At 55.5% G+C, this 20436-nt stretch overlaps 1 protein-coding gene across 4 annotated transcripts in view; it reads right to left on the reverse strand.

Moving 5' to 3' along the window:
• FBXO10 (F-box protein 10) overlaps positions 1-20436 on the reverse strand; it is a 52771-nt gene continuing 32335 nt past the window's right edge. For all 4 annotated transcript variants that reach the window (XM_070054562.2, XM_051843964.3, XM_070054560.2 and 1 more), the window contains 8 exons: positions 19363-19512; positions 15782-15918; positions 9594-9664; positions 7735-7887; positions 6583-6852; positions 5048-5361; positions 2781-2962; positions 1-1459 (listed from right to left, as the gene is read on the reverse strand). In XM_070054562.2, coding sequence (XP_069910663.2) covers positions 1285-1459; positions 2781-2962; positions 5048-5361; positions 6583-6852; positions 7735-7887; positions 9594-9664; positions 15782-15918; positions 19363-19512 — 1452 coding nt within the window. In that variant the 3' untranslated portion in view covers positions 1-1284. The remainder of the gene's footprint in view (positions 1460-2780; positions 2963-5047; positions 5362-6582; positions 6853-7734; positions 7888-9593; positions 9665-15781; positions 15919-19362; positions 19513-20436) is intronic.

Genomic DNA, 20436 nt, shown 5'->3' on the forward strand with positions numbered 1-20436 from the left:
TTTTAAAATATAGAACTTTATTTTGGTTATCAAGATTTGTATAAGTTCACAGAAAAGTCATTTCTTACAAAATAATCAAGGCAGCATTTTGTACAGCGACTCACACTGGGGCCACCACACACAAGTGCAAAGGACAGTGCTGGGCACAGAAAGGGCTGGCACACTCATGCCTGAGTCCCGGGGAGAGGCCAGCACTCCTGGCTCCCTCCAGCCCCCCTTCCCAGCCCACCCAACAGCAGCACCGAGGACCCGACCTTAGCAGCCGGGGAAGCCGTCTGCCCAGCGCGGTGCAGCAGTCCCGCACAGAAGGCCAAGTGGGGGGACTGTTCAGGCTGAGCTGGCCCTGCATCCAGCCCCTCCCCACGTTGGGGGCAAGCCCGCCTGGCACCGCAGCCTCCGCATTCCCAGGACAGTTCAGGAAGCCCCTGGGAGCTGGCTTTCCTCTCCTCACTGAGGCCACAGCCCCGGCAGTGAGGTGTGGCTCCCGGCTCAGGGAGCCCACGGTGAGCGGGCAGACCCGGGAGCTCCAGGACAAGGCAGAAAGTGCTCAGGACCCTGAGAGGGCAGAGGGCTGGGAGGCTCTGCCGGGGGAGGGCAGTGTCCGCCAACCCTGGAGGAGTGGGTGGGGCCTGGGCTCAGGGCATGCCAGGGAGGGGCTGAGTGGGAACCAAGGCACAAGAGCGGGAGCCAGGGTCGTGCCAGGGACCGGGGGCACTCACTGGGGATTTGGATCCTCCCCCGGGGCAGGCACAGGGTTAATGTCCCCCAGAGTCGGAGGGGGGGGCTCCTTGAGAATAGAGGAGCCTCACACATCCTTGGCTGCCCACCTAGCACCTGCCTGCACAGCTGTGCCGCTAGGGAAGGGAGCCTCTGGCAGCAAGAGGTCCCTGTCATCCCTGGGGCGCTTTTAGGAGGGGCTTCCACCCCAAGTCCCTCCCTCAAGTTCTTGTCCCTGTCTAAGAGACCTTACTTAAATAAGCGAAAACTCCACTGCTGCAGCCTGCAGAGGCAGCCAGGAGGGGGCGCTAGGGTCAGGGGAAGGGGGCCCAGGCCAGGAGCAGCTGTCTCCACCCCACTGGAGTCTCTCCCTGAGAAGAGGCTTGGTTGGTGCACGTCACGCGGGCTTCCCTACAAAAGCCCGAGTCCCCAGCTCTCCACGAAACCTGCCAGCTCCTGCCCCTTCTCCTCCCAGGGCTGTGGAGCTGAAGTCCCAGCAGGCTGGGGCCTGCGCTTTCGGGGTGGCAAGGCGGAGGCGCTGGTCTCTCAGCCCTGGCAGGTGCGCCCCTACAGGATGGTGCAGAAGATGCTGCGGTTGCTGTGGTAGCCGCCTTCCACGCGCGCTGTGATCCTGGTCCCCATGGCCGTGACCTTCTGCCCGCTGTGGCCTGCAGAGGGGCCTCTGAGGGGGTTTTCAAGGTGAGGCCGAGCAGGTGGGTTTACCAGGCGCCACGTGTCGGACCTGGAGGTGCAAACCCGGAGTCAGGAACTGTGAGGCCTGAACGCCTGCAGGTCCCTGGGTCTGGTCTCTCCCAGGCGAGAGGCCGCCCACCGAGGGGCTGAAGGCCCGCTCTCCGCCCCACTCTGCACAGGTCTTCTGGGAGAAGTTCCCTCCATGGGCCCTGCTCTCCCTACCCACTTCCAGGAAGAATCTGGGTAAGACCAGCAGCCTGCTGAATGACTGCGACTGTTCACAGCAGCTTTGTTCGTAACCACCAAAGCTAGAGACTAGGGTGGGTGCTTGGCCAAGGGGTTAAAACACTAGGATGCCCGCATCCCATATCAGTACCTGGGTTTGAGTCCCAGCTCTGCCTCTAATCCAGCTTCCTGCAAGGCAGCAGATGATGGCCATGAGTTGGGTCCCCAGTACCTGCAACAGCCCGAGCTAGGCCAGGAACACCACCTGGGTCTCACAGGGGAGGCAGGGCCCAAGCACCTGAGCCATCATCTGCTGCCTCCAGGGTGCATTCGCAGGAAGCTGGGTCAGAAACTGAGACTTGCACAGCAAGTGTGCATCCCAAATGGTGACTTAACCACTATACTTAACCACTCCCAGAGCACTCACTTGATAAACCGAACCCGGCAGAATAAACAGGATAGGGTGGACTAGGGCCTGGCCCACAGGCAGGAGGGGATCATCGTCACCATCTTTGCACAAAGCTCTGACCAATCAGAACAAGCTGGACTGCTAATACGTGTCAGAGGTCAGGGTAAGGGGTGCTTAGGTCTTAATCAGACTGGCAGTGGTTGGGGGAGAGAAGCCAGATGCAAGAATACTCTAGAAGCAGAACCCAGAGGACCTGGCTGAGCGGACTTTGGTGCCGGGGAGCAAGAGGCGGCAAAGCTTTATAGCCGGGGGCTGGTGATGCCATCACATGGGGAACATGGGAGGAGAAGCTCTGGGGATGATGAGTGGGAGGCAACTGGGAACTGAGGCAGAGGTACTAGACACAAGTACTGCAGCAGGAAGAGCACCTAGCATTTTTGTGAAACTACAGATAGTCAGATCTGACCTTATCCCAAGTTGGTGCCAAAAGGGGAGATAGTAACAACTAGATTTCACTAAGGCTCAGAGGTGTCTCAGTAACTTGCCCAAAGTCACACAGCCAGTACCTGGCAGAGATGAGACATGAAACCAAATACCCTGATGCTCAGGTCTGTTCCCTCCCAGGGAGTCAGGTACAAGTTCTCTGGCCAGGCCGCCGGGGCAAGGGCAGCCGGGTCACTAGGCCTGCGTCTGGCTCCCCAGCGACCTCATGGTTCGGGCAGCGCTGGGCACTTACTTCTTCCTGAAGACCAGGAACTTGTTGTTCTGCATGACGCAGTCCCGGTTGTTTGTGATCTGCTGGAAGATGGTCTTGCTGGTCTTGCCCTGGAAGATGATGTTATCCTGCACCAGGGCCTTGGCGCGGCCCCGCACTGCGATGCCGTAGGCCCGGAATGAGTGGATCCGGTTCTTTATTACCTGGGAGAGGCAGCCACAGCTTGTCAGACCTCAGGGACTCAGGCAAGTGAGTCACTTACATGGTAAACTATAAAACCGAGGTGGTAAAACATTCAGGGTGGGGGCCAGGGCTGTGGCGTAGCAGACAAAGCTGCCACCTGCAATGCCGACATCCCATATAGGCGCTGCTTCCTATCCAGCTCCCTGCTGTAGCCTGGGAAAGCAGTAGAAGATGGCCCAAGTACTTGGGCTCCTGCACCCACATGGGAGATTGGAAGAAGCTCTTGGCTTCAGCCTAGCACAGCCCTAGCCATTGTGGCTAGGGAGTGAAACAGCAGGTGGAAGATCTCTTTGTCTCTCTCCTTTCTCTCTAATGCTTTCAAATAAATAAATGTTTAAAAAAAAAAAAAAAGACAAAGACAAAAGAGAAAGAGTTATTTCCGGGTCTCCCACGGGAGTATGGGGCCCAAGGACATCTGTTGTCTTCTGCTGCTTTCCCGGGTGCATTAGCAGGGAGCTGGACTGGAAGTGGAGCCATCAGGACACTGGTGTCCGTATGGGATGCCGGCACTGCAGGAGGCTGCTTAACCCTCTGTGCCACAGCACCGGCTCTGACTTTCAAATAAATAAATAAATCTTAAAAAATAATAAGCTAGGTAGGTCAGCCGAGAGCCAAAGGAACTCAAGGAAGAGCAAGAAGACCAGCCTGGAGGAACCAGGGAAAGCTTCCTGGAGGAGGTGATGTGTTAGCTGTCAGAGTTACCAGGTGCAGAGCAAGGGCGAGTTATTCCAGGAAGAAGCCACGTGCAAGGGCTGGTAGAGAGGAAGCTGGTGCCGGAAGCCAGGGCTGCTGAGACCCAACTGAGGCCGCGGTGTGGCCCTCGCTCCCTGTTTCCACAGCACTCGGAAGCCAAGTCGAGGAGTTCTCTGCTCCTCGCCTGTCACTGCTTGTGCAGCTGCAGAGCTGACCAGAGCCTCTGGGGCCCGATTCCACCAGGGCAGGGACCGGGTCCGTCGGGGAAGCCGTGCAATGGCCCCAGCGCAGAGGTCTGCACACGGAGCTCGGCGCTCACGGTGTGAGGCGCAGGCAGACAGGCGAAGGAATGGGTGTACGGCACTGCGGGAAGAGGGGCTCTGCGAGGGGCAGCTACCCCGACGTCCTAAGAGGCGCCTCAGACAGCTGGAGGACTCGGAAAATTGGGGCAGGGGGTTTCCAGCGCACGTGGAAGAGCATGTGCAAAGGCCCTGAGGCAGGATGTCTATGAAGCACCCGCTGCATGCCGGATCGTGCACAGATCATTCTCCTGGGGAAGGGAGCTGAAATAGTTCTGACCCCGACCCGGGACCAGGAAGACGCCTCAGGAGGCTTCTAGCACCCCCGGCCTCCTGTGGGTGAACTCTCACTCAGCCTTCAGGGCCCAGCTTGCGCGTCCCTTCCTATGTGCGGCCCCACTGGCATATCCAGGGGCACGTCTTGGCAGGAGGGACGGCATCCCCTGCAGAGCTGGGAGCTCGTGCTTCTGCGCTGGGCAGAGGGGCACACGCCGCAGCCGTGCACGCGCCCTCACCTTGGTGTCGGGCACACGCCGCAGCTGTGCACACACCCTACCTTGGTGTCGGGCACATGTCACACAGCCGTGCACGCACCCTCACCTTGGTGTCGGGCACACGCCGCAGCTGTGCACACACCCTACCTTGGTGTCAGGCACATGTCACACAGCCGTGCACGCACCCTCACCTTGGTGTCGGGCACACGCCGCAGCTGTGCACACACCCTACCTTGGTGTCGGGCACACATCACACAGCCATGCACACACCCTCACCTTGGTGTTGGGCACTCGTCACACAGCCGTGCACGCGCCCTCACCTTGGTGTCACACAGCCATGCACACACCCTCACCCTGGTGTCGGGCACACGTCACACAGCCATGCACACGCCCTCACCTTGGTGTCGGGCACATGTCACACAGCCGTGCACATGCCCTCACCTTGGTGTCGGGCACACGTCACGCAGCCGTGCACGCGCCCTCACCTTGGTGTCACACAGCCATGCACACACCCTACCTTGGTGTCGGGCACATGCCGCAGCCGTGCACGCGCCCTCACCTTGGTGTCGGACCTGGGCAGCAGCTGCAGCCCGCTGCCCCGGTTGCCGATGATGTCGTTTTCAATGACGACTGTGCTGTCGCCTTTGGTGATGACGCCGTGGCCTCTGTTGTCATAGATGCCATTTCCCCGGAGCTCCACCTTGCACTGGGCCTCGACCTTGACCCCACTCTGGCGGTTGCAAGAGATGCTGTTGTTGGCCACGCGGGTGAGCTGGCTGCTCTGGGCCACGGTGATGCCCCGGTCGCCATTGGCATGGATTACGTTGGCGGTGACGTGCAGGGCCTCGCTGCTCTGGACGTAGAGTCCTGAGGCTACGGGCAGGGAGAGCACAAGGTGGTCCCAGAGTCAGCCCTGACAACACGGGTGGGCAAGTCTGCCCTGAATCACACGCCCCGGTGAGCGAGCCTGAGTCGGCTCTGCCTGGGCCTCTGCCAAGCTTCCCCCCTCGTGGAGACGAGAGCCGCCTATTCCACGCAGACACGGCCGCCAGCTCCACCCGCCAGGAAATGTACCCGTTTGTTTTCTTTCCCATACTGAGCTGGAGTCTGCCTCCCTACTGGTTGTTTTTTTTTTTTTTAAAGATTTATTTTATTTGAAAGGAAGAGTTACAGAGAGGCAGAGAGAGAGAGAGAGAGAGAGAGAGAGAGAGACAGAAAGGTCTTCCATCCGCTGGTTCACTCCCCAGATGGCTGCAACAGCCAGAGCTGAGCTGATCTAAAGCCAGGAGCCAGGAGCTTCTTCCTGGTCTCCCACACGGGTACAGGGGCCTGAGGACTTGGGCCATCTTCTACTGCTTTCCCAGGCCATAGCAGAGAGCTGGCTAAGAAGAAGAGCAACTGGGACATGAACTGGCACCCAAATGGGAGGCTGGCACTGCAGGTGGCTATGCCACAGCGCCAGCCCCGTGCCTCCCTACCGTTGTATTTTCTTCGTAAGAGAAACTCTGTAACTTGTATTATTATTATTATTTTTTTGACAGGCAGAGTGGACAGTGAGAGAGAGACAGAGAGAAAGGTCTTCCTTTTCCATTGGTTAACCCCTCAATGCCCGCTGCGGCTGGCAGGCTGCGGCCGGTGCACCGTGGTGATCCGAAGCCAGGAGCCAGGTGCTTCTCCTGGTCTCCCATGCAGGTGCAGGGCCCAAGGACCTGGGCCATCCTCCACTGCACTCCTGGGCCACAGCAGAGAGCTGGACTGGAAGAGGAGCAACAGGGACAGAATCTGGTGCCCCGACCGGGACTAGAACCCGGTGTGCCGGCGCCGCAGGCAGAGGATTAGCCTAGTGAGCCGTGGCGCCGGCTGTAACTTGTATTATTAAGAGAAAGAATATGTGTCTGAAAGAAGTCAGGGAAGGGAGCCGGGGTGCTGGCGTTGCCTATGCTCGGACACTGTGTGTGCACGGGAGCCTGGCACGTGGACCTGCTGGGAAGAGGGTATGGCAGGTCCGGGCGGGGCGGGGCAGACTCTGCAGTAGCTCTGGAGGTGTGGGGCGCCAGGGAGGGTTCTTGAGTGGATGTAGTGGGAGGCACTCACCTCCGTTATGGTTCACACTGTTGGACTCCACCAGCGCCACGGTGACAGGCCGGCGCAGTGGGTCGTCGTCTTTCTCCAGCTCCGGCTCCCAGAGGATGGCGTCCCCGTCCTCGCTGAAGTTCTCCTGGGCGCCGTGGCCTCCAGGGAACTCGCTGGCGCCATCCTTCTGGCTGAACACTGCCACCCCATACAGGCCGTTGTAGCTGACGTGGTTGCTGGTGACGTGGGGCAGGCTGGATGACATCATCCACACGCCACAGCCCTTATTAGCTAGGACAACCAAGAGCCGGTCACTGGCACCCAACGGCAGGGGAGGTAGCACCCAGTGTCCCTGCAAGCGGGGAGCAAAGAGGCACTGGCCTGGGGGACAGAGGCCCTGACTGGCTAATGGCCTTGGCCTGGCTGGCGAGAGGGATCAGCTCAACTGCAGCGGCTAGGACCATTCCACAGGGTGAGTGCTGCTGACCACTGTCAAGGCCACACTGAGAGCAGGGGCGCGTGCACTGTCACTGTACAGCCAACCCCTCCCCACCAACCCCACCCCTCTGAGGCTGCGGCCTCCGTCTGTGTTCCAGCCGCCGGCTTCCTAGGCGTGGCACCCTGACCGGGTGAGCAAGCCCTCCATGCCCCATGTTGGCGGGCTGACAGCGGTACCTAAGGCAGGCGGCAGGTGGCAGGCGTGAGGAATGTGTGTGATATGTGTGCAGAGGTGGCCCGAGAAGTGTTCTCAGTACCTTGGGCACCATCCAGGAGACAAGAGCCTGCTCTAAGCCCCCGACAGGGGGAGCAGTTTTCTGTGAGTGTCTTGTTTTCTTGGTAAATGAGGGTACTTCAAAAAGTCAGGGAAAATGGAATTTAAAAATAAATCTATTCTGGTGCAAAGACACCTGGAACCCACACACAATTTTTTTATAATATGCATTTCGGTTCTCTGGCTCACAGAGGAGCCCGGAGCCCAGGTCAGAGCTGCCTGTGGCCGTCCTCAGTGGGAGTAAGGGAGGTATGGCTCTGTTATGCTGGCCCCTGGGGCTGATGGGAGGGGCTCCCAGCCGGTGAGGCCTGTGTGACCGAGACCGAGGCGTTCCCTGGGGTCCCAGGAAGCCGGTGACTTTCTCGGGACTTCCGGCCCCCTCCCTGGGAACCCCCGCTCACCATAGATGGTGTTTCCTTCTATCAGGCCCTTGCCCTCGTCCCCGACGACCACGCCGTCGGAGTAGCCAAAGCAGATGAGGTTGCTCCTGAGTACGGGGACGCCTCCGCGGCGGATGTCCACGCCGCCCCACTGGTTCTCACGGATGACATTTTCTACAGAGACAGGCAGAGAATGAGGTCCACAGCCAAGAGCCATCTCTGGCACCGGCAATGGGGCGTGGACAGCTAGAAGGGGCACTCCAGACAGCATACACAGACCCGGCCGGGCCGGCAGTCAGCACCTCGCAGTGCGTCTGTCTGTGGCTTGGGTGCTTCTCATTCCCCGGAAGCTGCTGTTCCCCGGGGCCCACAAAGCCCAAAAGGCAGCGTCCAGCCCTCCCCCAACGCCAGCCAAAGCGCTAGCCTGCCTGTCTGCCGCGGCTCTGTGCTTTGACCAAACCCTCCTCTTCCTCCTCCTGCGGGAGCGCACTGAAGAGACAGGGGCGCCCCAGATCCTGCTGCTGTCCGCTGTGGTAGGCCAGACTCCTGACCTCCCGGGACTTGGGTGCAAAGACTCAGGAGAGCAGCCCCACCTCTGGCCCCTTGCCCCTCGCTCACCGCCCTCCCATCCCACAAGCACGCGCGCCAATCTGGGGCCTGCTGGGTCTGCTCCACAGCCCCCTGAGGAAGGCTCTTTCCTGGGCTCCCTCCTGGCACTCAGATTCTGGCTTGGGCCAGCTCCTTCCAAGGGCCTGCTCCGACCACACAGCCCCTCACCACCTGGCTTTTTTTTTTTTTTTTTTTTTTTTTTTGACAGGCAGAGTGGACAGTGAGAGAGAGAAAGGTCCTCCCTTGCCGTTGGTTCACCCTCCAATGGCCACTGCGGCCGGCACGCTGCGGCCGGCGCACCGAGCTGATCCGAAGGCAGGAGCCAGGTGCTTCTCCTGGTCTCCCATGGGGTGCAGGGCCCAAGCACTTGGGCCATCCTCCACTGCACTCCCTGGCCACAGCAGAGAGCTGGCCTGGAAGAGGGGCAACCAGGACAGAATCCGGTGCCCCGACTGGGACTAGAACCCGGTGTGCCGGCGCCACAGGCGGAGGATTAGCCTAATGAGCCACGGCACGGACCACCACCTGGCTTTAACGACCCGGCGAGCACTTATTGCCCTCACACAGGCCCTTTCTCGCTCACATCAAGGTTTTATTTTTTGGTTTCTGCCTTCTAAGATGCAGTTCCCAAGAGCAGAGATGGTGTCTGCTTCGCTCACTGCTGCATCTCCGGCCCCTGGAACACGACCTGCGTGCAGTGTGTGCTCAGCAAGTGTCTGAAGAAGGCTGGCACGGGGTGTCCAACTCCCGCGCACACCCTAAGGCTGGCTCTGCTCTGTGCTGAGGCTCCACTGACGGACGAGGCTTGATCCTCAGCCTGTGGAATCTAAGCCTTGAAACAGGCGGCGGACAAGACAGGTCGCTGAGACACTGAGCAGGACAGGCTGGGGCGGCTGTGTGCACGGGGAGGGCGCCTAGGAAGTGACTCTGAGGCCGAGACCCAGGGGTGAGGAGTTGGCCAGGCAGAGAGGGCTCGCCGGAGCAGGGGAGGTGCATCCACAGCGGAGGGCGGGACCCAGCCAGGTGGCCTGGCATCAATGCTTCTGCAAGAGTCACGACACTGCCAGGCGAGATCTTCCAGTTCTAGGCCTGGTAAAGGGCAGAGACCGGCCCTGTGCTAGGCCTTCCCACGGCTAAGGTGGCCCAGGCGTCCCTGAGGGCCAGCCCACGAGACAGAGAAAGAGAACAAAGTCTGTGGCGAGGCCGGGGACGCTGGCCAGGTTGCTGGCGGCCTTGGCTGGCGGAGGCCCCACCCCCAGCCCATCCCATACCTGTGATGAGGCCTTTGCCATTCTCATTCACAGCTATGCCAGCAGCACGGCCCTTGAAGATGTGGTTCCCACTGAAACAGATGAGAACAAGAGAGAGGTGAGCCCAGGGTACCAGTGTCTGCTTTAACATGACCGCCTTTCCTGGGGGCTTCCTTATGGCTGAGTCCACAGAGACCTAAAGCACTGCCCAAAGCCCCACAAGCCAAGTATTTAGAAATCTTTTACTGTCCCTGGGACGGGCAGACCAACACCAAATCCACAACTGCCCACACAAGCACCAGGACAGCCTCTTACCAACTACATATAAACACCACTTTATTAGTTTATAGGTGGCTCTAATGTTTGTTATTTTCATCTACTTGAAAGGCAGACCATTGGGAGGGGGAAAAAAGAGAGAGAGAGGGGGAGAAAGGGAGGAGGAGAAAGACAGAGGAGATCTTCCATCTTCTGGTTCACTCCCCAAATGCCCGCAACATCCAGGGATGGGCCAAGCCTGAACTCTGTCCAGGTCTCATTTATATCGCAGAGTCCCAGGGCCTGAGCACCCTCTGCTGCCTCCCGGAGTGGAAGCCGAGTATCCAGGACTCAGACCAGCACTCCTCCAATACTGGATGTGGGTGTCCCAAGTGGCAGCTGAAGCCACTAGGCCACAACACCTGCCCCTAAACACCACTTTAAACTGATGCCTTCATGGTTCCCGGGTCACGGGTGAAGTCTCGGTGGCACAGAGTTCCTAGGTGGCTGTGTGTCCCAAGTGTGAATTAGACTCTGCCTGTATCGAAGGCACAGTCTCCCATTTGCAGCCAAGTCACTCCTCATGCTTAAAAGGAGAACACCAGATTCTGACAGGGGGTTTCAGGAACACTGGCAAAGTGCCTGGGAGCTGGGCAGGTGCTGTGGTGTAGTAGACCAAGCCTCCACCTGCAGTGCGAGCATACCATATGGGCGCTGGTTCAGATCCAGCTCCAGCTCCCTGCTATGTGCCTGGGAAAGCAGGCCCAACTGCTTGGGCCCCTGCACTTACAATGGAGACCCTGAAGAGGCTCCTGGCCCTGGCCCTGGCCTGGCACAGTCCTGGCCGTTGTGGCCATTTGGGGAGTGAACCAGTAGATGGAAGATCATCTCTCTCTCTCTCTCCTTTTCTCTCGGTATCTCTGCCTTTCAAATAAATAAATCTTAAAAACAAAAACAGAAACAAGAAGTGCCTGTGAAATCTTACAGGCAGTAGCCTGCGGATGCAAGCTGTGCGAGGACATGTGCCGGCTCAGAGAGCCACACAACCCTCACTGCCACATGCAGGCCTGGGCAATGAGTTCCTCAAAGCAATGCAGTGGGGCTGGCGTGTGGCACTGAGGTAAGCTGCCCGCTCGATGCCAGCATCTCATATATCGGGGTGTCTGGAATCGAGGACTGCCTCTTTCTCTCTTTCTCCCTTTCTCCCTTTCTCTCTCTCTTTCTCTCTTTCTTTCAAAGATTTCTTTATTTCAAAAGTAGAGTTAGTTGGGCCAATCTGAAGCAATGAGCCAGGAGCTTCTTCCAAGTCTCCCATGTGGGTGCAGGGACCCAAGGACTCAGGCCATCTTCTACTGCTTTCCCAGGTCATAGCAGCGAGCTGGATTATAAGAGGAACAGCCAGGAACCGAACCGGTGTCCATGTGGGATGTTGGCACTGTAGGCGGCAGCTTTACTCACTATGCCACTGCGCTGGCCCCCAGCCTCTGTTTCTGATCCAGCTTTCTGCTAATGCTCCAGGGAAGGCAGCAGAAGATGGCCAAATTCCTTAGGCCCCTGCCACACAAGTGGGAGACCCAGATGGAGTTCCTGGCTGTTGCGAACATTTGGGGAATGAACCAGTGGACAGAACTCTCTCAGTCCATCTTTCATGTAAGTAAATAAATAAATACATCTGAAAAACAACTCCACCGACTACCAATGCAAGTCTCTGCACCCCAGATTCACTGTCCGCAAAGACAAAGCAAGTCACCCCTGACATCAACAGTACTGGGCTGTCCCCAGAGGACACACGCTGGCTGTTTGTCATCCTTACTAACAGGAATGCCATAATGCCCTTCCCCACCAGAAGGGCCCTGCCCTGAGGGACCTAGCTCCGAACACTCATCTGGGCCTTCAGGGCCTAACACAGGCCTGGCCCTCCACGGCACCTCACTGATTAGGAGTCTGCCAAGTGTTCCCACTGCTTGGGCAGGATCCAAATGACTTCCTGGGGATGAAGATGGACAATTATGTTGATGTTGGGAAGGCCAAGTGCCAACTCCATCTATGTATTTTGGAGTTTAACAAGCAAAATTATCCCTTTCTTTTAAACTCAGATTTGAAGAGTCTGCTTTGGTCTGGTCACTTCAATCATCTGATAGTTCCCGCGGGTTTCTAGCATTCTCAGTCAGATGCGGTACCTGGGCTGCAGCATGCCATATCCACATCTTAGACAGCTGGGCCACAGGCAGCAAATGCATGGCTCGTATATTCCCCCCCCCCCCCCTCATTTTATTTGAAAGGAAGAATGACAGAGGGAGAAAGACAGAGATTGTCCATACTCTGGTTCACTTCCCAAATGCTTGCAATAGCCAGGACTAGGCCAGGCTAAGGCCAGGAGCCCAGAACTTAATCCGAGTCTCCTACGTGGGTGGGAGAGACTCAGACTCGAGTCACCAGCTGCTGCCTCCCAGGGTGCTCAGCAGCAAGAAGCCGGATGGAAGCAGAGCCAGGACTTGAACCAGCCACTCCAATAAGGGACGCAGGAGTCCCAAGCAGCATGTTCTCTGCTGCATCAACGCCCACTCGGGTGATCCGTTTTTAGTACAAATCTCACTTCCAGAAAAGATCATGGCCACTCGGAGAAACCTGTACGCCGAGAAGGCAAAATAAAGGAGAAATAGACAACACCTAGAAGGGGACCGATTGGAGCACCAACAACCAAGGACAGGACATTTACTGCAGGTGAGCAGGCTGAGCCCTGTGCTTCCTTGTAGCCAAGGCAAAAAGAAAAGCACAACAGGTTCCATAAATCTCAGTGGCAAAGACATGTGCTGTGGTTTTCTCCTTGCAGGTCACTGTGGGGATGGATCTCAGTCTTCCTTCTGAATCCTCCCCTAGACTCCTGCTCCCCATCACAAAGAACTGCTGGAAGAAAGCACACAACCTTTCCTTTCAAGGTGATGATGTTTTAAAACCCAGGTCACTGATCTGATGACGCTATTCCTCATTCAAGCCCTCCAGCGGTTCCCGAGCACCACAAGGTGAGGTCCAAACCAAGAAGCCGGGTGTATTAGTTTCCTGTTGTTTCTATCACAAACTACCACGGTGCTAGTGGCTCAAAACAGCACAAACTTGTTTCCCAGGGCAGGAGTTTAGAAGTCCAATGAGGAGACTTGGTTCACTGTCACTTCCAGCGTCTAGAGGTTGGCCCCATTTCTTGGCTGGTGGCCTCATCACTCTGACCTCTGCTTCTGCCGTCTCCTCCTGCTCCCTTCTTACGAGGACCTCTGCTGCTCTACTGAGACCATGCGATAATCCAGAGTCAGTCCCTGATTAATCCGATCCCATCTACAAAGCTCCTCTTGCCGGGTCAAGGAGAGCAGTTTCTGGTTCCGGGGACGAGTCAGTATTCTGCCTCCCGCAGCTGGCATTTGGGCCCTGTGTGCTCTGGCAGCAAGCTGTCCTTGCACCGTCTCCCAGAGGATCGTGTGTCTCTACATACTCTGAATTTCGCTGCCACTGGGCCCGAATGCCTTTCCCAGCCATAAAATCCTGTTTCTCCTTTAAGCAAATATCAGCTCCCCACATGCCCTTCCCCCACACTCAGCCCAAACTGTGGCTGAGCTGGTTTGGCATGTGGCATGGAGACCCAGGGAGGCTGCCGTGGTGGTGCAGGTGACGGTGAGCTCCATGGAGTACACTGAGCTGATACAGTTTTTATGCTGCTGGCCCCTTATATGAACTAACTTACATCTGTGTTAAATATACAATATGTGGGCTGGTGCTGTGGTACAGCAGGTTAGCCTGTAACCTGTGACACTGGCATCCCATGTGGGTGCCGGTTTAGGTCCCGGCTGTTCTACTTCTGATTCAGCTCCCTGCTAATGGCCTGGGAAGGCAGCAGATGATGGCCCAAGTACTGGGTCCCCTGCTGCCCACATGGAATTCCAGGTTCCTGGCTTTGGCCTGGTCCATCTCTGGTTGCTGTAGCCATTTAGGGAGTGAATCAGCAGATGGAAGACCTCTCTGTCTCTCTCTGTAACTTTGCTTTTCAAGTAAATAAATAATTCTTTAAAAAAAAAAAAAACAAAACAAATAAATCACATATCAATCAACACATATACATACAAACATATACCCTTAAGGCAATAGAAGGGAAAATAGCTCTATGAACACAAATTACTATCAATAAGCTAGTGTCTAGCAGTAGAAAGACAACATCTGCCTAAAAATAATAGAACTGGCTTAGAAATTATGGTATATCAAAAAAAGTCACTTTCCAAAGTGATAAAGGCCACAAAAGTACACACAGAATACAAGGAAACCTTGGAAGATCTGCTGCATATCATGGCCAGCTTTTTTTTTTTTTTTTTTTTTTTTGAATTTATTTGAAACAGAGCTACAGAGGGATAGAGAGAGCCAGAGAGAGGGAGACAGATATTCCACCCACTGGGTCACTCTCCAGATGGACACAATGGTTCACCCAGGCTGGAGTCAGGAGTCAGGAGCTTCATCCAGGTCTCCAATGTGGGTGCAGGGGCCCAAGCACTTGGGCCATCCTCTACTGCTTTCCTAAGCACATTAGCAGGGAGATGGATCGGAAGTAGAACATCCAGGACACACACCAGTGCCCATATGGGACGCCTGCAATGCAGGCGGCAGTTTAATCCACTACACCACAACGCTGTCCCAAATACCAAGTATTTTCCTAGGGCACAGACACACCCGTGGGAGGCCTCTGCTCAGTGGCTGCCAGCGTCGTGACACAGTGGGTTAAACTGTTGCTTAGGACACTCACTTCCCATATCAGAGTGCCTGGCTCAAGTTCCAGCTACTCTGCTTTTGATCCAGCTTCCTGTAATATGCCTGGGAGGACGCAGATAATGGCCCAGGTACTTGGGTTCCTGCCATCCACATGGAGAGTTCCTGGATCCTGGCTTTGGCCTGGGCAAGTCCTGGCTGTTGCAGGTATTTGGAGAGTGAACCAGTAGATGGAGGCTTTCTCTCGCTCTTCCTCTCCCTCTTTTACTCTGTCTTTCAAATAAAGAAATAATAATTCAATCTTAAAAAAAAAAAAAAAAACAGTAATCACCCACCGTGTAGACAGAATAAACTCCACTGTCCTCAGCTTGGTTGCCATCAGGCCTTTCCCAGCTGGCCCAAGCCTGTCTATCACTTTCTACTCTGCTGTGCCATGGGGGTATAAGGTCACACAGCGGTGACATGGGGCCCAAGATTATTTTAGGACACTTTCAACGTACACCAATGTCACCATTTTTATCAGGATTGTTCCTGAGCCATGGGGGACTGTTTGCTGACCTGCAACCCGGGTCATGTGGTTTCCTTTCTTAGGAATGGCCCCTGCCCTCACCGGCTCTATGAGATTCCAAGTCCTAACCATAGTCCAAAGTGTGACTCTAATGCAACCTCCTAACTGAGGCCTTCCCACATCCACCCAGTCAGAATGCTTTTGGAAGCAATGGGATGGAGTCTGCCAGTCTGCCCCATCCTCTAGTGGGATGGCAGACACAGGGTCCCTGTACTGCCGCTGTTCCTCCCAGCTACGACTCACATCACTAACTCATCATAGCACACTCTCATGCTAGGCCGACGTAGCTCCAGGATCTTAACACAGCCTCCCAGGAGGCCACCATCAACAGACAGTAGCTGTCCAGTGAGTGGACATCGCCATAGCACCCCTGACCCAGACTATGTCTGTACATGGAAGTCCTCCTAGGGATCAGACCTGGTCCTTGCCCACGTCTGTCAGCCCTCGGGAGAGGTGCCCAGTGACATCTGTGGATGGACAGAGCACCAAGGCAGCTGTGCCACTGCAGTGGGATGAGGCAAGTGTCTGCTTCCCTTGCACGTGCACAGTCATTTTCAAATGAGGAAAGAGGGAGTGCAGGAAACAGGGCAGAGGACAACGGGGCCACTGACCAGCGAGACAGCCAAGGGACGGCAGCACATACCTCACGATTGGGTTTCCATGGTACAGGATATAAATGCCGGCCTCCTTATTGGAAAATATTTGATTATTCCGGATGACGCCTTTCCCATTGCCGAGGACCACAATGCCAGAGCGAAGGCCATGGTGGATCTGGTTACACTGCAAGTGAAAGTGAGACGCCACGGAACACACATCAGACACGCCACAGAGCCACAGGCTGCGCAACCACGGGCTCACAATGCTGCCAGGCGCCAGGATCAACAAAGCAGAGAGAAGACTGTCACTGGGAAGACCCCAGCCGTGACTGAGGGGACACACCCGCTGTGGCCCTGCCCTTCCTGCACAGGTGTGCACGGGGACAATGTGGAGATGGGAGTCTTTGTGCCTGGCCTCTCAGGATGTGCTACGGAGGTACCTGCTTGCCCAGGGCTTTGGCACTTCCTCTGCAAGGCAGGCTGCTGAAAGTTTCTGACCCTCTAAAGCAGGGGTGGGAGCCTTTTTCTTCCATTTGGATATCTGTAACATCATCTGTGGGCCATATAAAATCATCAACTTAAAAATTGGCCTGCTATAGATTTACTGAATTTTGAGTCCTGCCTGTGGTGGCCTTGGCAGGGCCAGACTGAATGATTCACACAGCAGCCATCCAGGCCCCATCTCCCAGGCCCCAGAGCCCACCTCCCAGGGAGGGGCAGCACAATGCTGGCCAAGTCCAGTCCCAAGGCGGGACACATCCAGGGAGAGCCAGTGGCTTCTGGTCTTTACTTCTCATGCATGGGGAGGCCTGTGGGAAGATGCAGGTGCTTGGGGCTTAGCTGTACCATGGGGCAGAAGGTCACAGAAGGTTTAGGAACTGCAAGATACTCAGAGACATTCATTTCTAATACCTCCTTAAACAAATGGGGAAATGTCCAGGATTACATTGTCCATTTGTGACAGAGCAACGTCTGAAACTAGTTTTCTGTCTCCTGGTCCAGGTAGTTGCTTTGCTCACTGACTTTATTTTACCACTGGAAAAACTATTTTATTTGGGAGGGAGAGGAGAAGGAAGAGGAGGAGAGAGAGAGAGGAGAGTGCGTGTGTGCAAGTGGACTGGTTCACTCCCCAAATGTCCGGGAGCCAGGAACTCAATCCAGGGTGGGTGCAGGGACCCAACTACATAAGCCATCCTCTGTTGCTCCTGGGCTGCACACCAGCAGGAAACTGGCCTGGGGCAGAGCCAGGACGAGCACCCAGCACTGATGTGGGACACGGGCATCTCAACCACAGCACCGAGGGCCTGCCCTTGAATTAATCTTTTAGATTATAGTAAATTATAATAAAATCCTCCCTCTATACAGCCAAAACCTAATCCCACACTTAAACCAGGGTGTGATTTTACAGAAACAAAATTCTAGCATGTTTTCAACATCTCCTCACTCTCTCCCTTTCCAGGTTTTCCCCAAATGATCTGGCAGACTCGCCAGGGCAACCACAGCCTGAGAGAAGTCCCTTGCAGGGTTAAAAAGCTCCGAGAGGCCGGCGCCATGGCTCACTGGGTTAATCCTCCGCCTGCGGTGCCGGCATCCCATATGGGCGCTGGGTTCTAGTCCCGGTTGCTCCTCTTCCAGTCCAGCTCTCTGCTGTGGCCCGGGAGGGCAGTGGAGGATGGCCCAAGTGCTTGTGCCCTGCACCTGCATGTGACACCAGGAGGAAGCGCCTGGCTCCTGGCTTTGGATAAGTGCAGCGCCGGCCATAGTGGCCATTTGGGGGGTGAACCAATGGAAGGAAGACCTTTCTCTCTCTGTCTATAACTCTACCTGTCCAAAAAAAAAACAAAAAACAAAAAACAAAAAAAAAAAACAAAACAAAAAAACACGGAAGCAAGCTGAGAGAGAGAGAGACATGTGCAATGGCACAGCCTTTCACAAAGCCAGGACTGAAATGTGCTTCCCCTCCCTGCTCTCCACCTGCTCAATTGGCCTGCTTCCCTCTGTCCCTCTGTCTGGGGAAGGCAGATTCCTCTCATCTCTTGGCAAGGGGGGCAACCGGTTCCCAGGCCAAGGCCATGTACCAACCACCAGCTGCATGGCAGAACACAGCAAGGGGAGGGCCCGGCAGAGGACAGTCTTTAAATACAGCTGGGAATCCTCTCTCTGCACTTTCAGGGAGGTCGTGGCTCGAAAGGCTTAAGAACATCAGCCCGAGTCAGGCTGCCTGGATTCAGGCAGTTGTACGACTTTGAGCAAGGTCCCCTGCCTCTTTCCTGCTTCAACGTCCTCACCTATAAAATGGAGCTAATAATCCTCCTTCGGAGGCTGTGTGAGGATTAAACAATAATTAAATATCTATAAAGGAGAGTATCTGTCATCCCATAAACATTACACGTTAAGGGCAGCTATAATTTTTCTAAGCTCATATAAAGACTGTCATAGTTCCCAACTTCTGGGAAACGTGTGTTTCCAGAAAAGTCCGAGTAGAAAAGAGGTTGGTCTCTCATGACACTGCTCAGATTACAGCATTTGAAGTGGTTTCCACACTGGTGTGAAATCAAACTCAATATGCAAAAATTCACAGTGCCCATGAATAACAACTTTAGAATTAAAGATCCCGGGGCCAGCGCTGTGGCACAGCGGGTAGAACTGCCTCCTGTAGTGCTGGCGTCCTATGTGGGCACCTGTTAGAATCCTGGCTGCTCCATTTCCAACCTGGCTCCCTGCTAATGGGCTTGAGAGAGCAGCGGAGGATGGTCCAAGTGCTTGGGCCTCTGTACCCACATGGCAGACCCAGAGGAAACTCCTGGCTTCAGAATGGCCTAGCTCTGGCCATTGTGGTCATTTGGGGACCAAATCAGCAGATGAAAGATCTCTGTCTCTTCCTCTCTCTCTCTCTATAATTCTGCCTTTCAAATAAATAGATAAATCTTTTAAAAAACCAAAAAGCTAAAGATCCTAAATGCCCCGTTTACAGAAAAGAGTGAATTAACGTGGAGGGTTGTTTCTGGACTCAGCTCCAAGTGGATGGATCTGAATCTGGGGCGGATGTCCATCCTTACTTTATTTATTTATACAAGCCATTTTCAGGAACGGGTGCTTTCTTTTTCTTTTCAAAGATTTCATTTATTTATTTGAGAAACAGAGTTACAGACAGAAGCAGAGACAGAGACAGAGGTCTTCCATCCACTGGTCCATTCCCCCATTGGCCTCAATGGCCAGAACTGAGCTGATCTGAAGCCAGGAGTCAGGAGCTTCTTTTGGGACTCTCAAGTGGGTGCAGGGGCCCAAGCTCTGGGGCCATCTTCTACTGCTTTCCCAGGCCACAGCAGGGAGCTAGATCGGAGGAGGAGCAGCCAGGACGTGAACCGGCGCCCACATGGGATGCCGGCACCACAGCCGGAGGCCTAGCTCACTATGCCACAGCGCTGGCCCTCTATCCTTATTCTTATCAAACTCAAAGCCAACACAGCACACGAGAGCAGAGGGAGGGCCTCTTCCTCCCTCATGGGAGGCTGGGGAACGACTTGTCCAGAGTCACTGCCAATGCCTGGAGAAACCAGGAGGGACGCAGAGCAGAGCAGGGGCCACCCTCACCTCTGTGTGCTCAGCGAAGCTTTCGGGGACCTACCAGGATGAGGGGGTTGGACTTCTTTCGGATGTCCACGCCAGCCTCGCCGTTGTGGTAGATGTTGTTGCCGGCGATCAGGCCGCCGCCCTCCAGGCGCAGGAAGATGCCCGAGGCGCGGCAGCGGTGAATGTGGTTCCTGAGCATCACGATCTGGGCAGAGGGCAGAGGCAGCGGTGTCTGTCACCACGGTGGTCTCAGAATCCACGGGGGCAGCGCCCGAGTCTTCTCCTTCCGCCACCCATTCCCTTCATGCTGGGCTTGGCGCGAGGGGAGTGCCCCGGCCCCCTTCCCGCACCAGCTCCGGGGACATGACAACCTCTGTGCCCTGCCTGGCTTTGCCCCCCAGGTTCTTCAGTAACTTCACACCAGTCCTGTACTAAAACCTGGACCCAAGCTTAGCCTGGGTCCCCATCACAACTTGCAAGCAGCATCTCCAGATGGTGGACAGAATGGAAGCTCGGAGAAGGGATTTAGTGGAGTTCAAGCTGTAGGCAATGAGTTGCACGGTGCCTTCCCCAGGGCTCCACAGGCTCAGCTACTTTTAATGGAATCCAGCTGCAGAGCCAGCACTTCCAGCTGCACCCTCACTGAAACGCACCTGCCTGAGCACGCACTGAGAGAAGGGACCTCGTCCCACATGCCCTTTCATGGGGTCAGAAGCCAACACTTGCCCCATCCTTCTTTACGTGTTATCTAGGGTGGAAAAGCCACTGGGGCTCCAAACCAAGGACAATTAGAAATACAGATACGGGAAGCCTCCTTTAAACAGGGACTACAACCAGGCACCCAGCTTAGCACCTCTGCACCTGCAGCTTCCGCACCTATGGAGTCAACCCACTGGAGACGGAAGTATCTGGAACTCCCTGTGTCTGTGCTAGACATGGAGAGACTTATTTTCTCCTTGGCATTAGCGCCTCAGCATGGCAGTGTAGCAACTGTTTACATAGATTACACTGTATTAGGCATTACAAGTAACCTAGAGATGATTTAGATTACATGAGAGGGTGTGCACAGGTTATCTGCAAACACCACACCATTGTATATGCTAGGACAAATCCACAGATTTGTCCTGGG

This window comes from Oryctolagus cuniculus, chromosome 1 (assembly GCF_051225735.1).
Source record: "Oryctolagus cuniculus isolate XC-2025 breed Fujian yellow rabbit chromosome 1, ASM5122573v1, whole genome shotgun sequence".
Classification (NCBI taxonomy): Eukaryota; Metazoa; Chordata; class Mammalia; order Lagomorpha; family Leporidae; genus Oryctolagus; species Oryctolagus cuniculus.